This window comes from Amaranthus tricolor, chromosome 8 (assembly GCF_026212465.1).
Source record: "Amaranthus tricolor cultivar Red isolate AtriRed21 chromosome 8, ASM2621246v1, whole genome shotgun sequence".
Lineage (NCBI taxonomy): Eukaryota > Viridiplantae > Streptophyta > Magnoliopsida > Caryophyllales > Amaranthaceae > Amaranthus > Amaranthus tricolor.
The window spans coordinates 19,243,715-19,269,487 of NC_080054.1; the positions used below are offsets into that span (position 1 = coordinate 19,243,715).

General features: G+C 34.6%; 1 protein-coding gene across 2 annotated transcripts; it reads right to left on the bottom strand.

Annotated features, from left to right (window-relative positions):
* Window positions 1–2,320: 2,320 nt before the first annotated feature.
* Window positions 2,321–24,521, bottom strand: LOC130820462 (protein translocase subunit SECA2, chloroplastic). Of its 2 annotated transcripts, none has more exons than XM_057685846.1 (32): window positions 24,095–24,521; window positions 23,848–23,982; window positions 23,548–23,617; window positions 23,401–23,465; window positions 23,164–23,284; window positions 22,174–22,265; window positions 21,905–21,970; window positions 21,664–21,728; window positions 21,496–21,583; window positions 21,325–21,390; window positions 21,111–21,226; window positions 20,446–20,536; window positions 19,953–20,036; window positions 19,760–19,852; window positions 19,570–19,665; window positions 19,387–19,472; window positions 16,477–16,555; window positions 16,248–16,361; window positions 14,766–14,861; window positions 14,618–14,681; window positions 14,223–14,512; window positions 9,326–9,381; window positions 8,057–8,174; window positions 7,890–7,970; window positions 5,764–5,843; window positions 4,987–5,041; window positions 4,689–4,758; window positions 4,408–4,597; window positions 4,196–4,319; window positions 3,243–3,317; window positions 2,957–3,165; window positions 2,321–2,738 (listed from the first exon to the last, which is right to left on the bottom strand). In XM_057685846.1, exons 1-31 carry the CDS (start codon window positions 24,281–24,283, stop codon window positions 3,001–3,003), a joined length of 3,180 nt encoding a protein of 1,059 aa, XP_057541829.1. In that variant the 5' UTR covers window positions 24,284–24,521; the 3' UTR covers window positions 2,321–2,738; window positions 2,957–3,000. The 2 variants fall into 2 exon arrangements, with proteins under 2 accessions (XP_057541829.1, XP_057541828.1); XM_057685845.1 differs by having other exon boundaries at window positions 2,321–2,860.
* Between the last annotated feature and the right edge of the window lie 1,252 nt (window positions 24,522–25,773).

Consider the following 25,773-nt stretch of genomic DNA (forward strand, 5'->3'; position numbering starts at 1 on the left):
ACGGCTTAAAGCAATCCCCTCGAGCATGGTTCGGAAGGTTTACCACAGCAATGAAGAAATTTGGCTACAGACAGAGCAACTCAGATCATACTCTATTCCTCAGGCGAAGTGGAAAACTGATTACATGCCTCGTGATTTATGTAGACGATATGGTGATTACCGGAAACGATTCCAAAGAGATTGATCGCCTTAGGAGAAAATTATTCCAAGAGTTCGAGATGAAGGATTTAGGGCAACTTAAATACTTCCTAGGAATTGAAGTCCTACGATCAAGGAAAGGAATTTTCATCAACCAGAGAAAATACATCCTAGATCTTTTGGCAGAAGCAGGCATGTTGGATTGCAAGCCAGCAGATACTCCTATGGTAATGAATCATGGTCTATGTATTGTTGAGGGGGCAGAAGCAACAGATCAAGATTGTTATAGACGGACAGTGGGAAAGTTGATCTACCTGTCCCACACCAGACCCGACATTGCCTATGCAGTAGGTATTGTAAGCAAGTTTATGCATCGACCTCAGGTAGAACACATGGCAGCAGTCCTGAGAATCCTGAGATACTTGAAGGGAACTAGTAATAAAGGAGTTTTCTACGCAAAGAATGGCAACCTTGACCTTATTGGCTACACAGATGCTGATTGGGCTGGCGACCGGGACGACAGAAAGTCAACCTCGGGGTATTTCACTCTTGTAGGGGGTAATCTAGTCACCTGGAGAAGCAAGAAACAGAAGGTAGTTGCTTTATCTAGTGCTGAAGCAGAGTTCCGGGGGATAGCAAAAGGAATTACGGAAATCCTATGGATTAGAAAGCTTCTAGGAGAGTTGGGCTTTCTCCAGACACAGGCAAGTCCGTTATATTGTGACAACAAAGCAGCAATTAGCATCTCTGAAAATCCAGTACAACATGACCGAACAAAACACGTAGAGATTGATCGTCACTTTATCAAAGAGAAGCTAGAGAATAAAGTTATTAGCCTTCCGTTTGTCAGGTCTGGAGACCAACTAGCAGATATTCTCACAAAAGCAGTCTCATCACAGATCTTCAATAACACTCTATACAAGTTAGGCATTGGTGATCCCACGACCTAACTTGAGGGGGAGTATTGAAGAGAAGTTATTTTCAGTTATTGTTCAAAGGCAGTGGATGTTTAGTCAGAGTCTTAGGCAGTTATTTCTTACCCATGTTCTTGGTAGTTACCACAAATACTCATGTATATATTCAATATTGATCTAAGGAATGAAACAAAAAAAAAGTTTTACAGAGTAATTCACTCAAACTAAACATTTAAATTATCAATTTTAGCATTTTTATCAATACAAATTATTCTTTTGTATATAAATTAAATTTACAATTAAATTCTAAGAGTATATCCTGTAACTATTTTAAAAAATTCAAAATTAATATTTCTAATCGTGCATAACACATACGTCTATCTATCTAGTGAGTTATATAATAACTTAGATAATTTTCCTGGTCTAATTAGCTTAGCAACTAGTTTGCAGGTTATTGTCATGTCTTGTGATCCAAGAGAAATTTATTATTATTATTATTATTATTATTATTATTATTATTATTATTATTATTATTATTATTATTATTATTATCTCTTTTATAATCTAAACTAGAGAGATTTTTACTGCTATCTATTATAGGTTAATTCTTTTTCTAGATGAAAATCTCAAATATTCAACTAGAATTTAAAGTGGAAATTGTCTATCTATTGACTCTCTTTCTTTCCTTATTTAAAATAAATTTGTAGTGTAATTGTTATTGGATTTATCTATCCTATAAATATTTTATCAATCTTATGAGCAGGACACACTAGATATAATGATGATATATTATAAATATTTTCATAAAAAGTTTAGATAGACTACTTTTAAAACTATTTTTTGAAATTATTGATATTCTGACTTTGAAAATTTTCATCCCTTCAGTTTAATGAGGAACAAAATTACCTCTTAAAATAGTATTCAAATATTGAATATTTTAGAGTTTATTATTAATTTTCTTAGCTAGCATTATCTTCTTCGTTGAACTAATGTGGCGACAATACTTAACCAAGATTTTCAAACATATTCCCTTCGTTTTTTTTCAAATGTACTATTTGGTTTTTGGACACTATTCATTATTCACTTTTAATGTATTTTTTATTCTTAATCCATAAATTAAAATATAGTCAAATGAAATTATATTGATTCGTCCCAACATAAGGTTTATTAATATTTAGATTTTATAATTTTCAATTATGCACAATTAGAAATATTAAGGATAGTATTAGTTCATATGCAAACGTGCCCAAAGTAAATGGAACATTTAAAAAGAAATAGTGAAAATATATCTTTAAAGTTAAAGAAGGGTTTAAATTTGACAACATTATATCTTAATGCAAGTTTTGCTTACAATAAATTTAAATTACAATGCAACAACTATTGAATATCTTTTTATAAAATCAAATGCTATTCTTCCTTGAGGTTGTAAGAATGAGCATTGTGACAAATACATATTGAAAAAACAGCTTACAAACATAGACGATTGCTATCATCTACGAGTACGACTAAACTCATTATACTTATCGATCTTCGATAAAACGATTTTACAATCCTGAATTCCCTTTTAGTGATTCTCGATCCAAGTCTTTTGAGTTTTAACCTTCTCTGTCACAACGCCGCAAACATGATCACATTTTTTTCCATGCTTTCATGCATTACAAAGACTTCCCGTCAACTTAATCAGAACTGCAATATCAAGAAAAATTGTCGCCACCAAAATTAGGAAGAATAAAAGACAGAACGGTTTTTCTTCCTCGCTGCTTTGATATAACACAGTTATTGTCATCATTCACACAGATCAACATGTTCTGTTCAGCCAAAATAATAAAACGATTTATACAATCGGATACACCAATGTCATTGCAAGAATGTAATATTGGTATGATCATGTAAGTAATGTTTACCTGAGTAATTTATAATCAATTGGGTATAATTCCTTATCGTATTGTTATGATAGGAGTACTTCTTGAGAATCCATTGGGGATGCCCAATACCGGAGTAATGATTCTATAGTCAATCTCCTAGATGCACTTAGCATTGATATGAAAAATCTACAACCATCAATTTTGTATTCCTCTAGCGGATTTCTGTGTCCAAAACTCCGCACGTTCACCTGCATGTTTTATGATTTGAGTCTTTGTTTAGGTACTAACAAAAATAAAAGATGACTAGGGAAGCCAATGTGGTTACCGCTGAACTAAGCCTGTTCATGTTGACAAGATGATCTCTCCAGAAACAATCTAAAGTCTTGATTAGCACCGCCCTCTGCATTTCAAAAACAAATAGATGTGTAATTGTAAGTCGATTAGATCTCCTAATTAGTCATTTAGAAACAATGTACTTCAAACCTTTATAGAATAAATTGACATCTAGATTCTTAAAAACATGTTCGGCTTTTACAATATTTCGTCTATCCATGTGAAGGAATTATACATGGCCTGTTACAATATTTCGTCTGTCCATGTGAGATTGCCCCACATAACCATGAAGGTGCTTATTAAATTTCTTTACCATGTGGGTGGCCCATGGCATGTGAGAGGAGAGGTATAGAGAGAAAAAAGCATGAAAGTTTCAACAAGAGGAAATGGTGCAAGGTCAAGTGAAGAACCAATAAGGATAAGTGAAGAACCAATAAGGAAATGGTTACAGAAAATGGTAGCACTTTCGTTAGAAAATTTATATAGACTTGCATGAAACCTATGTTACTCGGACTTGGATATTCATGTCGGACATTGGTACTTGTCCAAGTGTCGGATACGTTTAAATATTCAATTTTCCGCCTAAAATGAAGTATCTAAGTGCCATACTAATGTCCGAGCAACAAGGGTGGGACGAAGGCACGTGAAGCAAAATGAAGAATCTGAGTAACATAGTATGAACGATGACGCCATGAACTAATTATTAGTCGTAGATGACCTCTGTAGAGTTTTGGGCTACCTGAGCTTATCAGTCTTAATCTGAACTAATTTTTCTGAACTTCTTCCCATGATCGAAATGTTAGACCAAATCTATTAGAATCCAACCACTTCCCATTGACTTGAAACGTTAAAACTGATGAACGTACACAATTAAATTGGTGCATGGCTTATTCAAGTTCCACGACTACATCGAAATAAAATGATAAACCATAGGCAAAATATCACCTCAATTTCCTTCACATAGGTATCATCAAAACCAGAGTCTTCAATGGCATGAAGATACGAGGCAATTAAGAAGTCCCCGAGGTAATGTCGCAAGACATTGATAACAGCTCGGTATCTTCCATCCCTGGCATACCAAATCAGAACAAAGTATCAAACTAGAATTATAATATAGCATGCACTTATATCATAGATGATCATGCAGAAGTACTCACGAAACGGATTCATCAGAGCATATGATTAGCCATCGCTTGAAAGAAGAAGTCTTCTTACGAATTCCTCTAAAGGCATTTGGAGGCCTTGGCAAATATTTCGGCAAGAAGCCATTGAAATCTACTGGAGCTGATGCATCTAATTGGGTAAGGGACTCCAAGAGGACAACCTCCGTGACTCCTTCGAATGAATCTGAAGAAAGCCAAACAGTTAGCGTCATGGCAACAATAAAACATCCATGAATCAGGAGCAAGCAACACAAAAAGAATTAATATACACTCACCATTTAATAGCTTTCCCCCAACATGAGTGAACTCCTTTAAGATCTTTCTTAGATTCCAGTCACGGGGATGCTATCAAAACAGAATTCAAGAAAGAAACTAAATGGTTACATTTCTCAGAATCGCTCTTTATTCTATCATTGAACTCCAAACATCAAGATTTAAGGCATTAGTAGAAGTAACCCAAAATCAGGGTTATTTTTGACTGTTTGAGGGGTACAAATAAAGTAAACGGAGCAGAATTGGTTGTGAGTTCATAAATGTTATATAAGGCATGAAAAATCGTAGAAATCAAACTACCTTGTGAGAATCAACACTGACAAGTATTATTTCATCAATCACAGCTTGCATGTACCTATAATCAATATTGTCACCACAGATATTTTCAGAGAAAAAAAAAAGAAATATATAGACAGCTTGAGAAAATCTTGATCACCGACAAAATTTATAAAATCTAAAATTCAATTGAGATCCTTTCCTCGAGTGATATCATATAGAAAAGTAACAACAGGATAATCAGAGCTTTTACTTTTGTAACCAAACAATAATTTCACAAGGAAAAAGAAATTAAAACAGAAGGTGAACATAGTGAAGAAAAGTAACAATTGTAATATAGAGGAGTTCATTTTTCTGACAAAACACTTACATATCAAGAAACTATATTTCGGAGAAAACGGCATAAACAAGGCTAATTCCAAATTAACAATCTTTTTATACAGTGCTTTATCCTAAATCATAAACTCAGAGCTATTTCCATAGCGGGAAATACACCCAGATACTAAATTAAAGTTCTATGACCAATATTCAAGTTAATGAGGGGCTCTTCATGTCAAGATAACTATAAAGACCATAGATGCCTCTCGTTTTGATGTCTGTACTACTTGATGACCAAATGCATATTAAGATAAGTGGAAAAACAACAATGTCTTTTAGGCCGTAGCGCATTCAAGTAATAACTAGGGAAACCAAGTAAAAAGAACTAATAATGAAAAGCACAATCAGTCTCAAACAAGGGAGTCATTAATCCCTTGATGCCAAAGGAAAGAAAATTTCTACAATGAGTTAGTTTGAACATACTGGAATATGTGCTGCGAGCAACTTTCAGCACCACCCGCCAATATCATTTGCCTAAGATCATAGACGTGCTTTCTTTGGACCTGTAGATAGCAAGAGAATGCACTTCAGCTTGTGAATGATTTCCAATTGATTAAAAGATGATACTACTAGTCTACTACAGTCCTATGGATGACCTTTTACATTGACAAATGAACCAAATGTACTTAATTATCTGACAATTTACTCTTTTCTGTCAACTTTAGCCTGTTCAAAGAAGCAGTGAACAGAAGCCAGAGAAGCTATATGGAGTTAGAGGTTAGAACTTACAAATACTGGAAACAAGATGTCATTTTCCTACATCAGATTTTAAATTATCATAGACTATCTGTGTTTCCAGTATTTCTTGCTCAAATCTTTAACAAGAACAAGATAGGAAAAACTCAAAGAAACGCCTTCAAGTTGTTTTCGATAAGAAATGGATCCCCAATATATGTGCGTGTTCTCAGGACTACGGATAGCTGAACTAAACTGAACTCACTGAATAGTGAAATGTGAGAGTAACAATGAAATAAAATTAAACTGAACCAAACTAAACTGATTAATTGTTAGGGAGAACCTTGGGTTTGAAAGGCATGAGGTGCCCTACTGCTCTAAGGATCCTCACTTCCTCAGACTCTAGCAGGTGACATGTGAAGGCCCTAACCCTTGGGTGTGGTGTCCCAAAAAACTCATTAAAATAAATTAAAAACTCCAAATTGAAAAACCCCACTTTGGGTGTTTCAATTCTAAAATTCTGAACTTTGGGGTATTATTTAAAAATCCCAACTTTTGGAGGCATCTTATTCTAAAAATCTCAACTTCGGAACATTATTTAAAAATCCTAACTTTTAAAAACTTCTAAAAGAAAAACATACATTGACCAGTAAAAATAATACCACGTATTCGTTTTTACTTTTATAGTGGTCATCAATAAGTTGGGTATTTTAATATAAGATTACCCCTAAAGTTGAGATTTTTAGATAGAAATGCAAAGTTGAGAGTTTAAAATCTATTTTCCCAAAGAAAAAAAAAATCAGAAGAGAAATAACAAAAAGGAAAAGAGAAGAATAAAGAAGAGAAAACATATTTCGTGGGTGCCCGCATCAAATGGGCTCATTATGAGACTAAGACCAAATGACGCTCTAAGGCACTTTGAGGTGCTTGACTTACACGCTATATAGCATTCTAAGAATGTGTGTTCACCTTAGGGAATCACCTATCAAAACGTCCAACCATCGATTGCCCAAAGCGCTCGCCTCGGTGATCGTTTCAAAAGTAAGGGGAGAACAAACCCAAAATTGCAAAAAGCATGCTGATTTAGACAGAAAAGGCTACTGCCTCCTTTTCTTTGTTTGTCCATGTTATTATAGATACAATTATCAAGGAAGACTATGCAAATTTCTTTCGAGGAAAATGGGTGAGAAGGCAGAAATATGTAACACACTCAAATTTTGAAAGCCTGCACACAACAAATGAACACAGTAGACAGAACACAAATGAAAAGAAAACACACTCAAGCACAGTTTCGAGTACTGTTAAACTCCTGAATTTCCTTCTCTTTATTAATTTCTTGACAACCTTATTACAATGTACAAGTTGTCTTTATATAGACAACAAAGCTATGCCACGTCAACTATACAACAACTAAACAAAAGAGAAATGACAAACTAACCAAAACTCCTTCACAACAACCCAGACTACCCTTCTGTCCCCAACACTATTTCTGCCTCCTTTACTGTCTTATCTCCTTTCCCTCTCCTACGCCTCGGATATGTCTTGAGTTTAGGTGTGCCTTCTGTCTCAGAACCGGGTATGACAAAATATGTGAGTCCAATGTGTAGAAAATTAAGGCGAACGGAGAAAAGTGAATGACCAAAACAAAAAATTTCAAAGTGGACAAAGAACTAAATAAAAATGGAACGCTTAACAAACAAAAATAAACAAAGGGAGTATATAGCGAAATACGGTCCTTGACAAAAAGTGAACAATGTGTTACAGTTAGTCAGGGAATATGGGCTGTATATCCCTTTTGATTTAAGATTAACAGATATGAGACAATTACATGCAGTTCAGTCAGCGGTATGAAAGTCAAACTGTAATAAGCATACCTCCAAGACTTCATCAAACTCAACCAGGCTCTTGCGAATGTTGAAGAAATATTTCTCTGCACTTATTTGCAAGGACAGGAGCTTCATCCATGACGGAAGTTAGACAAAATTAGAATTATGGAACCTTATAGAAAAATGAAAAGAAATAAAATTAGGTTGTAAATAACCTGTTTTACAATCGTATCACCTTCAATTGGTATATCTTCATCGTTTGTGATTCTTGATATCAACTTTACGGCCCACTCAGTGTCAAAATTGAATTTTTGAAATATTTCATCCTGCAAACTGTCATGATTTTCGGTAATGAGTTGGCCATTATAGAACCTCAAACACCTATTCAAAATTCTAAACCAATGCATCTATTTATCCAAAAATATGCACCCATTCGCCCACTATAACAGCAACTCCAGTTAAATTGAGTTACTGTACAAAGTACAAACCTCATTGCATAAGCAAAAGCAACATCAGCCCAGGACCGAAAAAGCATAGTAAAACGTCAGCATTCATGTTTAGCGAAAACTAAAGCAGCAGACCTGCTGCATGCTGTTGAATTCTCAAGACAATTTGAGATTTGTAACTGCATCAGACTACAGTGACATGTCGCTGCAGGCTACAGGACACACAGAGCGGGCCCCAAGGTTGAATTGGGACAAAGACAGCCTCCATGAAAGGCTACCGAAGAAGTAAACAGTCACTGAAACATGAGAGATGTGTTGTATCACCTCTCTTTATAAGGTATTACATGTGGCCTTCGCCTTCTCACATTACAGTGTTTGACATAAATTGACAGATTGTGTTATCAATTGGTATTTCCCACATTTTACAAACTGTGATAGTCTGGCGTAATTACATGTGGATTGAATAGCCCAACCTCGGGTTATTGTATGAGACTGAGTACTATTATCTATACCGAGACTCAATAAAGAAATTCAGAAATCCTGAAATCAAGAACAGTTTCAAACAAAAGATAAAATGAGCTCCAAATTAAATAAAAAAAAATTAAAAAAAAAAAATTTATCTGTAACATTAATCATACTGCGGAAACTACTCCATGATGGATGACCTATGTGCGACTCTAGATTTCAATTTGGGCAAGGCATTGTGTCTCTTCTCAATGTAATATAACCCCACTTAATTAATTGCCCTTTCAGCAGAATATATGTAGACCTGGAAAATGACTTAGCCTGACAACCCAACCCAAACAAAACCAAACTTGAAAACAGCAGCCGTGACTTAAGATTGATTTTTAAGTGATTTATTGATTTCACAACAAATAGGGAGGTTTAATATATTTACCAAATGTATAATAATGCCAGAAAGAAAATCAATTGAATAGTTCCATTGAAATGCTTCACTATCTCTAATACAGAATACACGCAGAGAAATTCCTCAATCAAAAAAGGAGAGGAAGAAAATAAGTCTGGTCATATAACTACCTAATCATGAACCTCGTTGATCCTGGATCTCCTTGCCTGCCTGCTCTACCACGAAGCTGTTAAGAGCCAACACAAAAAAAATGACAGAAATGAGCACTCACAAAGCATCTTGCTTTACCCCCACTAGAGGTGAACACGGTCCGGTTTGGTCTGGTCTGACGCCAAAATCAGACCAAATTAAAAATACCGGTCTGAAAATTTTCCGGACCAAACCATTTTACAACGGTCCGGTCTGGTCTATGGTTTTTTATTTTTATATTTTCATCCAAATTAATATATGTATTTATGCAAATATTTCACACCTACAATTAATAAATATAATAATTTGTAATTAGTTGATAACATCAACATCATTCAAGTATATATTGCTATATAAAAATAACTACATCTTAAAATATCTAGGTAGCAACTTAATTTTTCAAATACAAAATTATGATTTTGGACCATAGTACGGTTTGCGGTCCGGTCTGGTCTGAAAAATAAAAAAATCGAGACCAGACCGTAAACCGTAACTTAATTTGAAAAAAAACCAAACCAGACCATTTAAACCGTAGACTAGACCAAATACTAAAATTCCGGTCTGGTTTACGGTTTAAACCAAACTTTGTTCAGCCCTAACCCCCACGGTCAACCACCAAAACTGAGCACAATCACACTTAGTAAAACAAACATTAAGGTAATCCAGAGTAACAAGAATAAAATCCCTGTTGTCGTTTCCCTCATTGAATAAATCTGTTTTAATTGCATTAAAAATATAAGTCATTGCATATAAAATAATAGTCATGTAGTTGCGCATCCAATTTACACAGCACTCACAGGGGAAAACTCATAAAACTAAAACAGTACAAAGGTACATATTTTATTTCTGTAAGCGTAAGCATGAAAGGTGCAGATGAGACTATAGCAAGAAATTTGAGACCTTTAATTTTTTCCCTTAAAATATATCACGAATATTCAACTTTTGTCTCCTAACACCTCAACAAGATGAGTTTATGACAGGCAAAAAACAATTGGATAATCGTTGAGTGAAAATGTATAAGAGAATTGGTAAAGCATGATCATGAGGATGAAGCTTGTGTACAACAATAACAGTGTCAGAGCCTTAAACCCAAAAAATTGGGATTGGCTACATGAACAAATATATCAATTACAATAGTCATCCACATGAATCTTCTCCATTCATTCCGATTTTCTACCACCTTAATTTGTAAGTCTATATGCTTCATATCCTTTTTCACTCATATCCTCCAAGTCATCTTCGGTCTTCCTTGCCAATTCTCCCGAGCTCCAACTTTCTATCTTCCATACCTAGGATAGGGTTTGGGGGATTGGATGTACACAGCCTAATGGAACGCTAAGAAGAAATAATTGAGAAGTGAGGAAGGAGTTTATTTTGAATAGTGCACAAGCACGTGAATTGTTTGTAATCAACATGTGGTGTAGAAAGGGTGAAAACTATTTGATAACTTGTAGAAATGGAATGAATGTCACATGAAATGAGTAATCTTGACTAGGATAACTTTAAGGTCATACTAGGTGAATGTGTAATCACCCACTAGAAAGGCACAAGCATGTGAATTGTATCACACATTCGATTAAGGATATTATAGAATAATCAAATAGCGGTATGGTAGTAAAAAATCATACGATGTGGTGGAACAAAGAGGTAAAGGTCCAATAAACTTGAGGGAAGATGTTATTTTGTTTTAAAAATTGTATGAATGTGGAGAATGTTGCAAGATATAAATAAGCCAAAATCAAGACAAAGCAAGCTGCAAAGTATACGAAGAGGCTTGCAACAAGCAAAACTCAAGAGAATGGAAAGAAAAATCTTTAGATGATGACAAAAAAAATACAAACAACTAGAAATGATCTTAGTAAGATGAAGTGTGTCAAGGATAAACAATGGAATATTCATGTTCAAGAGAAGAGATCAAACATATATAGAAGGAATAATCTGACAAGTTGTTTAATAGATGTCAAGGGGGAGACATCTTGATGGGGATGGAACACAACAAACAATTTATTGGACGAATAAAATGAAGGTGATAAAAGTTTAAAGAAAACAAAGCAAGAGAAAGCAACCCACATCTAACGATATTCCTTATGAGGCTTGGAAATGTTTAGGGCGAATCCACAAATGAGATTGAATCATAGTGCAAAAATGTAGCAACAGTCGCAGTTGTTAGCGAGGGTGTTGCGGTTATCATACCGCCACATAGCCTAAACCATGAAATGTCACTTGAAACGACTTAAAACACGATTTTTTACACGTTTAAGATGTGTGTGGTACTGGTTTAGTAAATTTGAATGCCTTTACGATATGGCCAACACAATACAATATGATACGACCTTGCTTTTGCACTATGAATTGAATTGGTTCACTAACCAAATAGACAAGGTATGGAAACTAAATAAGATACGATTGAAGGGTAAGTACTTTAGTACCGATACAAAAACAAAGGGAATGCACAAGATTGTTCTTGTAGGGATTAAGTTTATGAGTCGCACAATGAAGCTAGAGTAGAAGGTGATATGGTAAAGAAAAAGGAATTGTACATGTTTTTATGGATTTAAAGAAGGCATATAACAAAGTACCAAGACAAGTACTTTAGTAGACTATGGCAAATAAATGTATGCCACATCAGTTTATCAGTATACTCTAAGATATAAGCAAGGAACTTTCAATTTATTTAGTGACATGTAATGTAGTGAGCAACTGAATTCCCGCATGAAAATTGGTGTACATCAATGTTTTGTGTTGACACATTTATTATTGGTAGTGTGACTAGATAAGATAACAAGACCATAGTACATGTAGTTCACTATGTATAAGTGAACAAATTTAAGTTGGGATTAATGATAAGTTGGAGATCTTGAGGCTAGTTTTGGAATCAAAAACATTTAAACTAAGTCGAGCAGTGTATATGAATTGTTATTTAAGAATGGATGAACTCCCTCAAGTTCATGTTATCTTGACACCAAACTAAACTCATTCATTCCATATTAAGTGTCACTTAGAAAATCAATGTAGTCTTGGCAAATTAGAATACTTAACAAAGATGAATTGATAGGTCGTTTAGCGGTATTAAATGGTAGGAATGGTAATGGAAAGTTAGTGCAATTTTGGTAGGAAAGTCTATAGATAAGTTTAATGGTTTTGCTTATTCTATTTCAATCATTTCATTTCCTTCAAAATTTCATTCCAACATCTTACCATTTTTGAGATGTTTTATTTATTGGTAATGGAAAATTATGTAAAAAGAACTTTTTTATGATCAACAGTTTCTTCACCATGGATTGGTATGGTACATTTCATGAAAATTTACATTACAAATTATTCCTATCAACATCATTTAGTCCCAAAAACAAAATTAGTCATAAGAGTTTTGAAAATCTTCAGTTGTTTTCGATAACCTCAAAAGGCATTTACATGAGATAAAGGCGAAATAGGTTACATGACTTGTCATTTTTGCAAGAGTAATCTAGTATAGATGAACTGTAAAGTTAAATATGATTGAGCTCTTTCAATTGCATGTTGCAAGTGCCATGGAATATTTTTTTCACAAGAATGGATAAGATATAAAGCATATAATTCATTGTGAATGGCTCAAACATAAATGGAGAGTTGCAATCGTGGTATTACGCGAACGAAGTGTGTCAGTATGGTTAAATTTGGGTTTTCAACAAAAGATCATTGTTAGGTTTACTGAGATGTATATTAATGTGGATAAGTGGACATAACCTAAATGATAGAATTTAAAATGTAAACATGAGAAAGGGTCTTATAGTCACAATTTTGTAGACAACGAAATTAAAACATTTAGATAGGTTTGATCATGTGCAAAGAAGACTGAAACATGCACTGATTTGAAAAGTGAAAGGTAAAATTTTTAAGAATCTTAGAAGAGCGGGTAGGCCAAAGATGACTTGAATAATAAAAGTAAAGACTCAGAGTAATTGCAAATACTGGGTTCACAAGAGCATATGATAATAGATAGGAATAAATAGGGGAGTGGAATATATATGAAAGTACTAAAATAATTATTTAAGTAGACGATTAGTATTAGATATGGTCGAATAAAGTATATTCTCTATCACCAACGATCTCACACTGATTTGTTTTTGGTTTATGTAGCCGACCTCATGGGTTGGGATTAAAGCTTTCGTACTGTTGGTTAAGAAAGGTTAATGTGTGTGTCATGGTTGCGAACAAGGAGCAAGATGATATCACATTCCAAAACAAAATGAAATTTCTAGCAAGAAGAGTGTAAATAGGCAAGATTATGTGAGCTTGTTTCTGATCATGATGTTTGTTGGTGTGGTTTGGCTCGTTTTACAGTTTTTGGTTGCTTGATTATCGTAGGATGACAGCTTTAAAGGTCTCATTTAGCTATAAAGATTATAACTATGATGTAGTCCCTCAATTCAAGTTTATCAGACCAACAAACTAAACGCATCCATTCCAAAGTATGTGTCACTTAGAAAGCCAACGCACTCTTAGCAATGTAAAATATCAAACCAAGATTTCGTAACAGTTTTGAATAACAATCACAAACCATCCCTTCAATTGTTTTCATAACTTCAAAAGGCACTCACATGAGATCAAAGACTCCGCTTCTTATAAAGTTCCTAATCATGTGGCCAAACCGATCAAGTCAATATATATGATTGAGCTAAAAAGGTGATTGAACCGGCCCTGAATAAATTACGCAATTTCGTAACATTCACCCCTCAAGTTTAGCATAGGATATTAGTAACACAGTGGGGAGAGAGAAGAAAAAAAATAAAAAATAAATCCCCTATCATTCAATATGCCCAAAGAAAATTCTGCAAGAAAAACACCTTGCATACTGGAAGATAAAAAACCTGTTGACTGAATCATATTATTTCTCACCTGGTTATCAATTCTACGAGATTCGTGCAAAGATGTTCCAATAACATGAAGGCCACCAAGCCGTTTGACCTTAGTACCTTCATTCAAGCAGTGTATTTGACAATTATTCAGAACTGCTTGATATGCAAGAGCTACTGCAGGGCCAAGAGGATACATCTCAGACTCTTCTTCAGCAAGCCTCTGCAGCTCCCTTGGGTCAACTGACTCACTCATTTGGACAGACTCTGAAATTATAGACTTCACTTGCTGATATGTCCAGCCCTGACCCTCACTTTTTCCTACATATTTAGCTGCAGTGTAGCAACATGTTATAGATGGAATAACCAGAGTAAAAACTGAACAAATAAGGTGTACATTGCAACATGTTGAACAATGAAGGTCATAAAGATTCCAACCAATCAAGGATGCTCTCTCAAGTAATGCTGAAGTCGAAGGACTAATATCCACTTTTGACATTGCCTAAAATAATAATAATAATAAAGTACCTTAGATATAGAAGATTAAGTAAGCTATTTATTCAACACTTACCAGATGTTACATTACCTTTACTGAACTAGGTTCACCATCAAACTCATATTCAGGAACTTCTCGCGATAAAAATGGTAGCAACTTCTTCTCTATTATTCCTTTTGCAAGCATCTTAACATTGAGAAGAATGAATGTCATATGGTTAGTATCAACTGAAACATAATGAAACTTCTGCGAAACTGGAATAGAAAGCTCCAGCAAGTTGTAATGATAGCTACAATGGGGCATGGGGTAGCATTTGAAAGTACCCTAATTTGAATGAAACTCCTAATCACAGCAACTAAACTTTTTTATCAGGAATCAAACACCAAAAGTTTAAATAAGAACAAGATGATAGCAAGCCACATCCATAATGCACGATCAGGAAAAATTGAAAATACATCAGAATGTTGCTAACACTTAAGTAAGAACTTTCGCTTGCGTATAGTTATAGCTTATTTAGGTAGAATAGGTTTCTCTAAATCCATGATTCATATGCACATGTAATGAAAAAAAACAGATCCCAGAAATATCATTGAATCTTACTTTCTTTTATGACGTCATTACTTCTTCCCTTACGACAATCACTCGGAAAAGGGTACCTCAGGTTTATGCTGATAAATTATATAAGCATGATTCCCTGAAAAACTGTTCCGGATAGAAGCTTTTTCGGGGAAGAATTAGCAATAGCAGACGTTATATATATGAATGAAAAGGCCCACATGACTTTTGCAAGGAAAATTAGACTCTTGAGAAATATTTATCTAGGCCATGGGATAGGGTTGACAAGCCCAAGGAACAGCGTGGAATGATACTCGGAAAATAAACCACCACCTAGTGTGCATTCATTCATGAAGATATATTCACCCACATGCTTATAAGCCTAGATGGAATGGGGCACTGAACTATTTTGGGAGAAAATTAGTTTTTTTAAAAGACAAGGTTGTCTATGTAATAATGTGTTGAGTAGATAAATTTTTTTTAAGTCCATATAAGCATCATATTCTTGGAATTTGTTTAAATTTATTCTGTTACTTAAATTTAATTATTTGAAGTCTAGGAGTTTTAGAGGGGACAGAACTTTTTCCACAAGCATTTCTTCTTATTATAATTTTATTGGTTTAAGTAAATGAGTTCTGAATGTACATTCCATATCAACAGAATTTGAAGGTCAAACACAATATCGATATACATGGAAATGAAAGATTCAGAGATACATTTCCAATGTTATTCATGATTCTGCTTTTCAACATTCGTACACCGTTTTTACTTTTATGGATTTTATATAATACATTCCCAGGGATGTCAAGTCAGATATTCAGCTCGAGCATGAAGCCATATTTCAAAAGCACCAGCAGACTTGCTTAGGTTGGTGCTACATTATACTATTCACAAGATGAAGACATCAGGAAAATAATTTTCACATTTTACTTTTTGATATAGAACTCAACACATTCATATGTACAGTGTAGAATTTCCATATGCAAAGAAACATCAAACATCTAATTCAACACATACTTTTGGATTTCCACCTAAGATAATGTCTGTGCCTCTGCCAGCCATATTAGTAGAAATTGTAATAGCATGTTCCCTGCCTGCCTGGGCAACAATTTCAGCTTCTCTAGCAGCATACTGGCAAGTAAATTAAGGAGAAAACATCAATAAAATATCAAGCAAAGTATTCAATAACGAAAATACTAATGAATAATATGCAAATTAGAGATAATTAAATCAGTGGATATATTACCTTGGGTCGTGCATTAAGCACATTGTGAGGTATATTCCGCTCCTTTAAAAGATCAGATAAATGTTCAGAATTTTCAACACTGTATAGAGATGATAAGATTAGCAATTAGTCATTCATTACTACACAGAGGTCCAGTAAAGTGTAAATTTAATATCCACATCCAATATTCATACTCAACTTCCCCAAACCACAAGCAGAATAGCTTAGCATACTGACAAGATATGATGGAAAACCTAGAGCTCTTAGCCTCTTATAGGAAGGAAATAAAATAGAATCAGTCATCTACAACATAAGATGTCCAGATCATTCTGATTATCATCACATTACACCATGCATGCAGATCAGTTAGGACTAGAATTCAAATCCTCGATCTCCACACAACATCATGAACAAAATATTCAAAAATAGAAAAAGATAACTTGTACAAGATTACATGAAATGAAAAGGAGGGTCATAATTCAAAAAGAAGAATAGAAAATACATTAAGTATTTTCAATGTAAGATCCCCAACTAGTTAGGCAATCAAGTATTCAAGTTTTCACAGCCAGCATTAGCATCTGTCACTCATTTCTCTACTTCCTTAACTGCTCACTGCTCACTTTTTACCTATATGAAGTTACAAAAAACTAGAATCCACTGATACCTCAAGCAACAAATCTCAATGTAGTGAGGAAACTTGACAATTTAGGCTATTTAGCAACAAGCTAACTTAACCATTATGTGCCTCATTCTATTCCTCCCTTGTTTCCCCTTCTCCCACATGTTCCTTTTTAGCAACCAAATTGATTTGGAGAGCAAAAGCCCCCTGTAAAGTTAGAGCATTTGTTTGATTGGTTGTCTTAGGGAAGCTTAATATGTTGGGAATCTTAAAACTAAGAGACCTAATAGTATTTCTATCAACAAAGATGCATTATGATTCACGTGTTTGAAGGATGGAGAAAATAATGATCATCCTTTTATGCATTGCAGTTTTGCAAAGGGTCTTTGGACTAGGCTTTTTAAGATTGGCAGGGAAAAGTGGGTTGCTTCAAGGAGAATTGGAAATTCCCTATTTACTAATTTTCGTGGGTGTGGTGGCAATAGAGACCTCAAGAAATTACGGATATGTTGTTGTTATGCAATCTATGGTCTATCTGGTTGGAAAGAAATAAGTGAATTATTAACAGATAATTTTTGTCCTTCGAAATTATTTGGGATAAGGAAATATTTTTAGTCTCGTTATGGGCTAAGCCCAATGGCCTCTTTGAACATTGTTCTTTAAACGAGCTATGTAGAGGAGAATGGAACACACTGATGTAGTTAGATAGCTGAACTTTCCAAGTATCTCATATCCCTATAATGTACTGCTGAAGTTTCTTTATTAATAAATTTTTTCTTTATCAAAAAGACTTAACCATTCTGTAATACACATACTGCACCAGTAAGGAAGACAACAAATACACTGAAACCATACAAACACACATTAGTTAAGCCAATTTTCCGGCCTAGACGCTTCTCCATGCATTACAAATCGGTACAACATAATGGCAGTGACAATTTCTAAGTTTTAAGAAAATCCGACTCTTCAGCACTATGAAATATACCCATTAGGCCAATAGTATACTGTACATTGCTTGTTACATAAGAGTTTCGGCTCTCCTTTTTAGCTATGCCTCATAGTCCACTATTGTTACATATTTCTCTTAACTTTATTTTCCACATTTTATGTGACTCTTTTATCAAATTTGACTCTTCAATACACAGCTCCCCATACTATAGAACACTTGGCATCGGGGTGATGGCATGTTGTTCAGTTGTATCAAGGACTTCATAATCCACCATTTTTCATAGCTGATACTGCTACTAAAACCAAATGTAAATTATTAGCCGGCCATGACCATAGAGATTATACAGTAAAAGTTCAGGATCATGGCTTCCTAATTCCTATTTACCTTCAGCAATTTGATGATGAAATATACTTTTCTTTTTCCAGAGATAGGGACGTTGTCAGGGGAATCCTAAATGGATTTTAGCAATTTGCAGAGGAAATTTGAGATTGAAACGTGGCCATTTTTGTTGTTGCATACATATTCTTTTCCCTCATCTACGGATCTACCTCCATCACTCGGTCATATATTGTCATATATTGGATAGAGAGGAATTAACTTGGGTATTTTAGTATGAGTTTGTCAGATAGTATATTCTAGAAGAAGTAATTTTAGGGAGGGAGAAAACTAGGAAGAGAAAGATATCAGAAAAATGTACACATATTACGTTGAGTTCTAAACTCATTGGGAGAGATGCAAGCCTCTTGAGTGCTTGTATTGCTATCCATTATTGTAGTTCTTAAATTACAGTAGCATACTCTCCATTTAGATTCTCACTTTATTCACATCAATTATACTGTTTATTGCTACTTAGCTACTGTTTTGCCTAAAACTAATATTTTGTAACAATGACTAATTGAATCCATTATACTCTTCCCAACTAACCAGCTTGACTCACAAAACATTAACATGTGTATTAAGTCTGAAGGAGACACATGACATCAAGCCAAAGCCCTTGAGAATGAGTGCGGTCAATCCTATGTTTTTTTTTTTTTTTTGAGATCAGGTCAATCCTATGTTGTGCATACAAGCACAAGTTTCCCAAGTGTTAACATTTGGCTTTTTCAGATTTGTTATTCTGTATTTTCCTTTTTCTTTCAAGTCTAATTCTGATCATCAAAATTCTTTATCTGTGTTATATTCAATTGGTTATAAATCAAAGTACTGCAGTATATGAAGTAACATAGCTCATGACATGAACATGAATTGCAGTTAAGCTAAATCTATAAACACTCCGAAATACTAATTGACTATAAAGGATGGAAGTCATCATTATCATAAAGCTATGTATGCAGAGAAGTCACTCGATGATATTTCCAGATACCTAGTTGTGCCAACAAGGACTGGTCGCCCCAATCTGAACATAGACTCAACCTCCTCACTAACATGATCCCATTTTCCGCGTGCAGTCTGAAACAACGTATGATAAGAACAGTTATTAACAAAATCACTTATTTGTTGCTTTTTCTACCAACAGAACACAGTTGAATAAGTTATTGAAGCATACAGCAAAAGCCTGGATAGGTAAATCTTTTCGAATATTAGGAAGGTTTGTGGGGACTTCAATAACTGGCATGTGAAACATTTTGAGGAACTCCTTTTCCTGCAAAACAAATTGGAATATTTGCACCAGGTAAAACATTTATTTTACACTGAAAACACTCCGTTTTGAATACATTTTAATCGTGATGTATTACTTCAGTTTTTGCAGTTCCAGTCATCCCCGATAATTTGGGGTACAGCTTAAACAGTGACTGGTAGGTGATTTGCGCCACAACAACTGAATCAGCCTGTAAGAAAATTAAAGGGAAGATCAGTTATTTAAAAGATATTTCCAGTAACATGCACAACGCCATATAGAATATATACCCGAAAAGAATTGTGTGATACCTGTATTTTTAAACCTTCCTTTGCCTCCACAGCTTGATGAATGCCCTCAGACCATCTCCTTTTTTCTTCAACTCTACCTGTCAACTGAAACAATGAAGACATCATGGCATAGCTACCAAATCATATATAGAAACTGATCTTCACAAAAATAAATATGTATCGCAAGGCTGAACAGATACCGCAATCGAGACACAGCATGATATCACATGCAAACTCTTTTACTAAAAATAAGCCGGAGGCAGACCACCTTTCAGCAATTTCACTAACAATAAGCAGGAGGCAGACCACCTTTCAGCAATATAAAACCCTGGATCCCAATTAGGGACTGGAATAGAGGTCCAGTCCTTTTTGAGATGAATTTTACAGAACTCATTTTTGTCCAGAGTTCATTATTTAAGAAAGATTAAAACAATACTAGAACAATCCTTCAAGGTAGCCAAAAAAAAAGGGGAAGCTATCAAAAACCACGATAGTAATATTTAAGAATCTTTACCTCATTGATTATTAGAGCCTTCCCTTTCCTAACTATGTATTGAACATCTCGTCGATAGAACTCTTTAGCCTTTAAAGCATTTATTACGAATCTGCAAGATCAATTGGTGCATAGTCAATTGAAAGTATAACAAGGGAAGAACTAAAAGATAATATTGAACTCCAGCATAAATCCAATCAATATGAAACAGTGAGATATGAATGAGGTTTTTACAGCAATTAAGTAATCCACATCAAAACTTGTGAAAGACTCAACCAAAATCGTAGTCAGGTCATGAAAACAGTACAAGGAAATTCTTGATGAAAAAACATCCAGTTCAGCTACTCAGTATGCAAGCTCTCCAATGTTGTAGGCTGATACATGTTCAATCTTTGGAGGTAAATAAGATTTGCAATCAAGAAACAATGGAAACATGCTCTTTCTTACTACAAGGGAAAGGTTGCTTTAATCCGAAACCCCCATCCTACACAAAACACTACATAGACAGGATCCACTTAACAATTGAGATAATGGCATGCTGTTGTCAGATAAAGCATAAACCATAAACAGAAAAGATGGTGTTCTTCTTCACTTAAAATGTCCTCTAAAGGGGAGATTCTATTCTATTATTTCTAAAGGAATTTCTTTCATTTCTAAAAGCATCATGGAATATCATCAATTTTCACCTGGCCCACGGATCATTTTCATCCCACAGATCATTGGTTTCAAGAGCCAGCTCAGCCAAAGAAATACCTTCTTCTGTCAATTCCACTGAATTGTCCTTAAGCTCTACATTATAATGCTGTTCAAAATTTAAAAAGTTAGATATATCAATGGGTCAAAACTAAAAGTCAAACCAAAAACTCTACCAATTACTGAGAGTCAAGGTTATCAACTCACCATACCCCGCACAAGCAACTCAGCTACTTTGGCTGCAACTGGGTACCGAGCAGCATCTTCATTGGCCTAAAAGATACAAAAAGATGTGACTTCCAGAGGAATGCTGATGGAAACCTGAAACCTTCACATGTTGCTTATACATCAATGAAGAATATCCAGAAAGTAACTTACCTGCCCACTTATCAGTAAAGGGTTTCTTCCCTCATCAATAAGAACAGAATCAACCTCATCAACAATTGCAAAATGAAATGGCTTTGGCCTGTTTGCAAAATCCTGATTAAACTTGCTTACAGCAAATAGTGAAAAATTCTACAGAAGACATAATATTTAAAGATGTACCATCTCATTACAAGCTCTCCACTAGTCCCAGATAGATTATCACGAAGATAATCAAAACCAAGTTCCTGAAGTTCATAAAATAGGAAGCATATGATTGAAATGATAAAAATCAATGTATAGGGAAGCTGTACTAGACACATCAAGTTGCTACAAGAGACAGTGACAGCTTTTGAGATCCAAACTGATAAAATATGTATAGAAATCTAAACCAGAAAAAGGAAATATGAACAGAGCTACATACTGAATTGTTGGTGTAAGTTATATCGCATCGGTAGTTACGCCTCCGCTCCTCAGCTTTCATTCCCTTCTTCACTCATAAATATTTGGAGCAACAAAGAGAAACAGATTTCAGAAATAATGCAGGAATTTTCAAAATATCTGAAATCCCCAATTTATACCAGGTAGTAGACGTGATCCCAATGGCGATATGCAGCCATAGGCCAATACTATGTTGAAATATATAAAAGACAAGCATACGTCAAGTTCATAATTGTAGATATTGATTTTTACCTGAATGAGACCAACTGATAGACCGAGGAAATGATGAACACTACCCATCCACTCGGCATCACGACGGGCAAGATAATCATTGACAGTTACCACTATCAACAGAAAAGTTCACAAGATCAGCCATGTGAACTAACTGGAAGGATGAGAACTGCTAAAGATAATATAAAGCCATTATATAAAAACATCTGCTAAAAGTGGAAGAACTCGCTGGGATCAATACACAACAAAGCTAATGCCAGGAATATATTCATTGTAGGAATAGATCCATCTCAAACATTGGAACAATTCACAAGAAAAATGGAAGGGAACACATAATGTGAAACCTCAATAGGATAAGATATCCTTTGGAAACATACAAGTCCAAATCATACCAAAAATCCCCAAACCTATCAGAAATTGCAGATTTGCAGGTTGACTCCTCCTGATTTAATGCTTAAGGCATTGAGAAATAGTATAGAAAAAAGCAATAAAAGCACAATATTTGCACATGCCTTCTACTCTTACTCTTCAAGTCATCTTCGGTCTTCCTTACCCTCTTTTTAAGTCCCACAAGTTTCATATTCTATTCTTTTACCGATTCACAAATATCTCGTATTTGCACATGCCTAAGTACAAACCATCTTAAACAACTCTTTTTTATCTCGACCTCATTATTTGCAATTCCTAACCCCTTTCTTTTATCTTCTTTTTGAACTTTATCCCTCAAGGTAGGTCCGCTCATCCATCAAAGCATTTGCTTGTCGCCATCTTCTTGTAATCCTTTCTAAAAGTCCAACATTAGCTCTAGAGGCACTCCACAGGTTGGCATTAAAGTAAATGATGCATTCAAGAAGATTTCTTTTTATAAAAAAGGCGAAACAATCAAAGGGATTGTGCAAGAAAATGTTCTTTAGCAAGTAAAAGTAGACGAAATTCAAAGTAAAATCAAGCACTAATAGTTTACAATTCGAACAAGGCTTGAATAAACGAAAAGCTAAGACACCAGCATACCATGTACACCTTCTCCAGCCAAAGCATTGAGATAAGCTGCTAATGTAGAGACCAATGTTTTCCCTTCACCTGTTTTCATTTCAGCGATTGATCCATCATGAAGCACTGCTCCACCAATAATCTAAAATCAAGAAACACCACATGATACACCGCCTTATACAGCAACTCAATTACAGATTAAACTCAGATAAATGAGATTTTGCAAGGCCTACACAGAAAAGAAGGGTAAATAAATACCTGAACATCAAAATGACGCATCCCAAGTGTTCGTTTTGCTGCTTCACGAACAACAGCAAATGCCTCTACAACATTCAACATCAAATAAAGTCATAAATAAACCATTCAAGCATCTAAAACATAAACCGAATCACAATTTATACTAACCAGGTTGAATGTCAGCAAGGCTCTCTCCAAGTGCCAGACGGGACCGAAACTCCTCAGTCTTGTCTTTTAACTAAAGTGTTAATACAAAATCACAAATTTCAAAATATTCCCACAAATAAAATAAATGATAAAACTTTATCATCCCCATGCTATGGTAATCTAGGCACGAGCCATTTCTCATGAAAACCCTATAAATATTGAATGTGTAACATCTCATACAAAAAAAATGGTTGCGGAGTCATTCAACACAGATACAGAGATGAGTACTCAGCCCCACCATATACTACTATCCACACAAACCTGGTCATCAGAGAGAGATTGTATTCGAGGTTCAAGAGCATTAACGGAATCAACAAGCCGGTAATAATCCTTCACTACCCAATTATTCAAACTAGTAACATCATCCCATTTCTTCTTGACTTTAACAAAACCATCCTACAATTAAACAACCACATAAAACTTCAAACTTAGAAAATACAGTTCACTGAGGCAATTCGACAAATAGTTGATGGGCAAACACATAAACACAAAAACTGTTAACAAAAACCTTGAGAAATGCCAAAGGAACCAATCTAGGAGTATGAATTGACCGCCGAGAACGATGGGAAAACCGGGAAGTTGATGAAGGGTAAGGGAATGCAAGTTTGGGATGATGGGTGATAGTGAATTTGATAGAATATCCAAGTGAAAATGGTGGGTTTGCCGAAAAGGAGGGAGATAGAAGGGTTGATGGCATGGCCACATACAGAAAGTTACAGTTAGAATTTCTCCTGGTTTTGCAGTTGTAGAGTTGTATATATTGGTATCTGAATTCAGAGTAGTGTGCTGCAAAGTTCAAAAGTTTCCTACCCTGCACTCTCCAATGTTACAGGAAGATATGTCCATGAACGAGCCAGCCGAGTCGAACCGGCTTTGTTTTGTAAATTACTAAACATATACAACTCAATATTAAACCCTAATACTAGATTTTTCTTGTTCGTTCATATTATTATTAATCTAATCTCTAGAGTGTAGATCTTGCATTGAACCATTTATTATCTGCAAGTATATCAATCCAACCATAAAGATCTACTCACTATTCATCGAATTAAATAAACAACAAAATTAATATATTAAATCTAGGAATGATACTAAACGTTTTAGTATTCATCAATGTATATTTAAACACACTTATAAAATAACGTGCGAAATAATCAATCTAACTCTTAACCACAACAAAAACGATGTCAATATTGTCCAACTATTACTAAAAGTCAGATGTTATTACAACGTTAAGTTAGTTGGGCAAATACACTATAATATTCGACTTTTAGTAGTAGTTGTGTTTCCGAAAATCGAATCGACCTTTTCTTTTGGAGGATTACGAGATAAAATTTTCTATTTTTTTTCTTTAAGTGAGTATTTTTGGTAATTCTTTTTCATTCTTCTCTTAATCATTCACTCATATGGATTTCACTATTACTTTGACCAAAATTCTCATAAAAAGTAATCAAAATAGGATGAAGTTACAAGGCATGTAAAGTTCCTTCTATCAGACTCATCTTAAACCCAAATACATCATAAAACCATAAAAATAAATACTCCCTCCTATTCGACTTATGTGTCTCATTTCCTTTTATAGTCAAGTCACATTAATTGTTCCATTTTTATTTTTGGTATAGGTTTTTGACTTTTATGCCCTTAGTACCTTTATTCTATTTTCAATTATACCCTCCATTACTCATACTAATTTTTCTCCCTTACATTAAAAACTCATAATACCACTCTCTTTCCTACCCTTATGGTCCACTTTTAACTCTCCTTATAATACGTGAAAAATCAAATGAGACTCATAACGTGAATAGAAGGGAGTATTATAATAGATGCTAAGGCACTTCAATTTACAAGAACTCAAACTGTTCACTTGAACGCATAATAATTAGTATAGAGTTGAAAATCTCTTTTAAGCGTTTAGTGTTTAGGCTAAAAGGTTTTTATATTACACAAAAAGTACACTAATTTGTGGTTTAATGAGGGTGTATCCATAATAGAGTTTAACCCCAAAAACTACACAACAAACTCCAACTAAAAATAAAGCCACCATGCACCAGTCACATTACAAATGGTCGTTCAATTTAGAGAAGGACTTAGTAAATAACGGTTATTTATAAAGTTAACAAATTATTTTTATGTTGTAGAATTTTGTAGGGTGAGGGTTTTATTATTTTAATTTATCTTTTTTTTTTG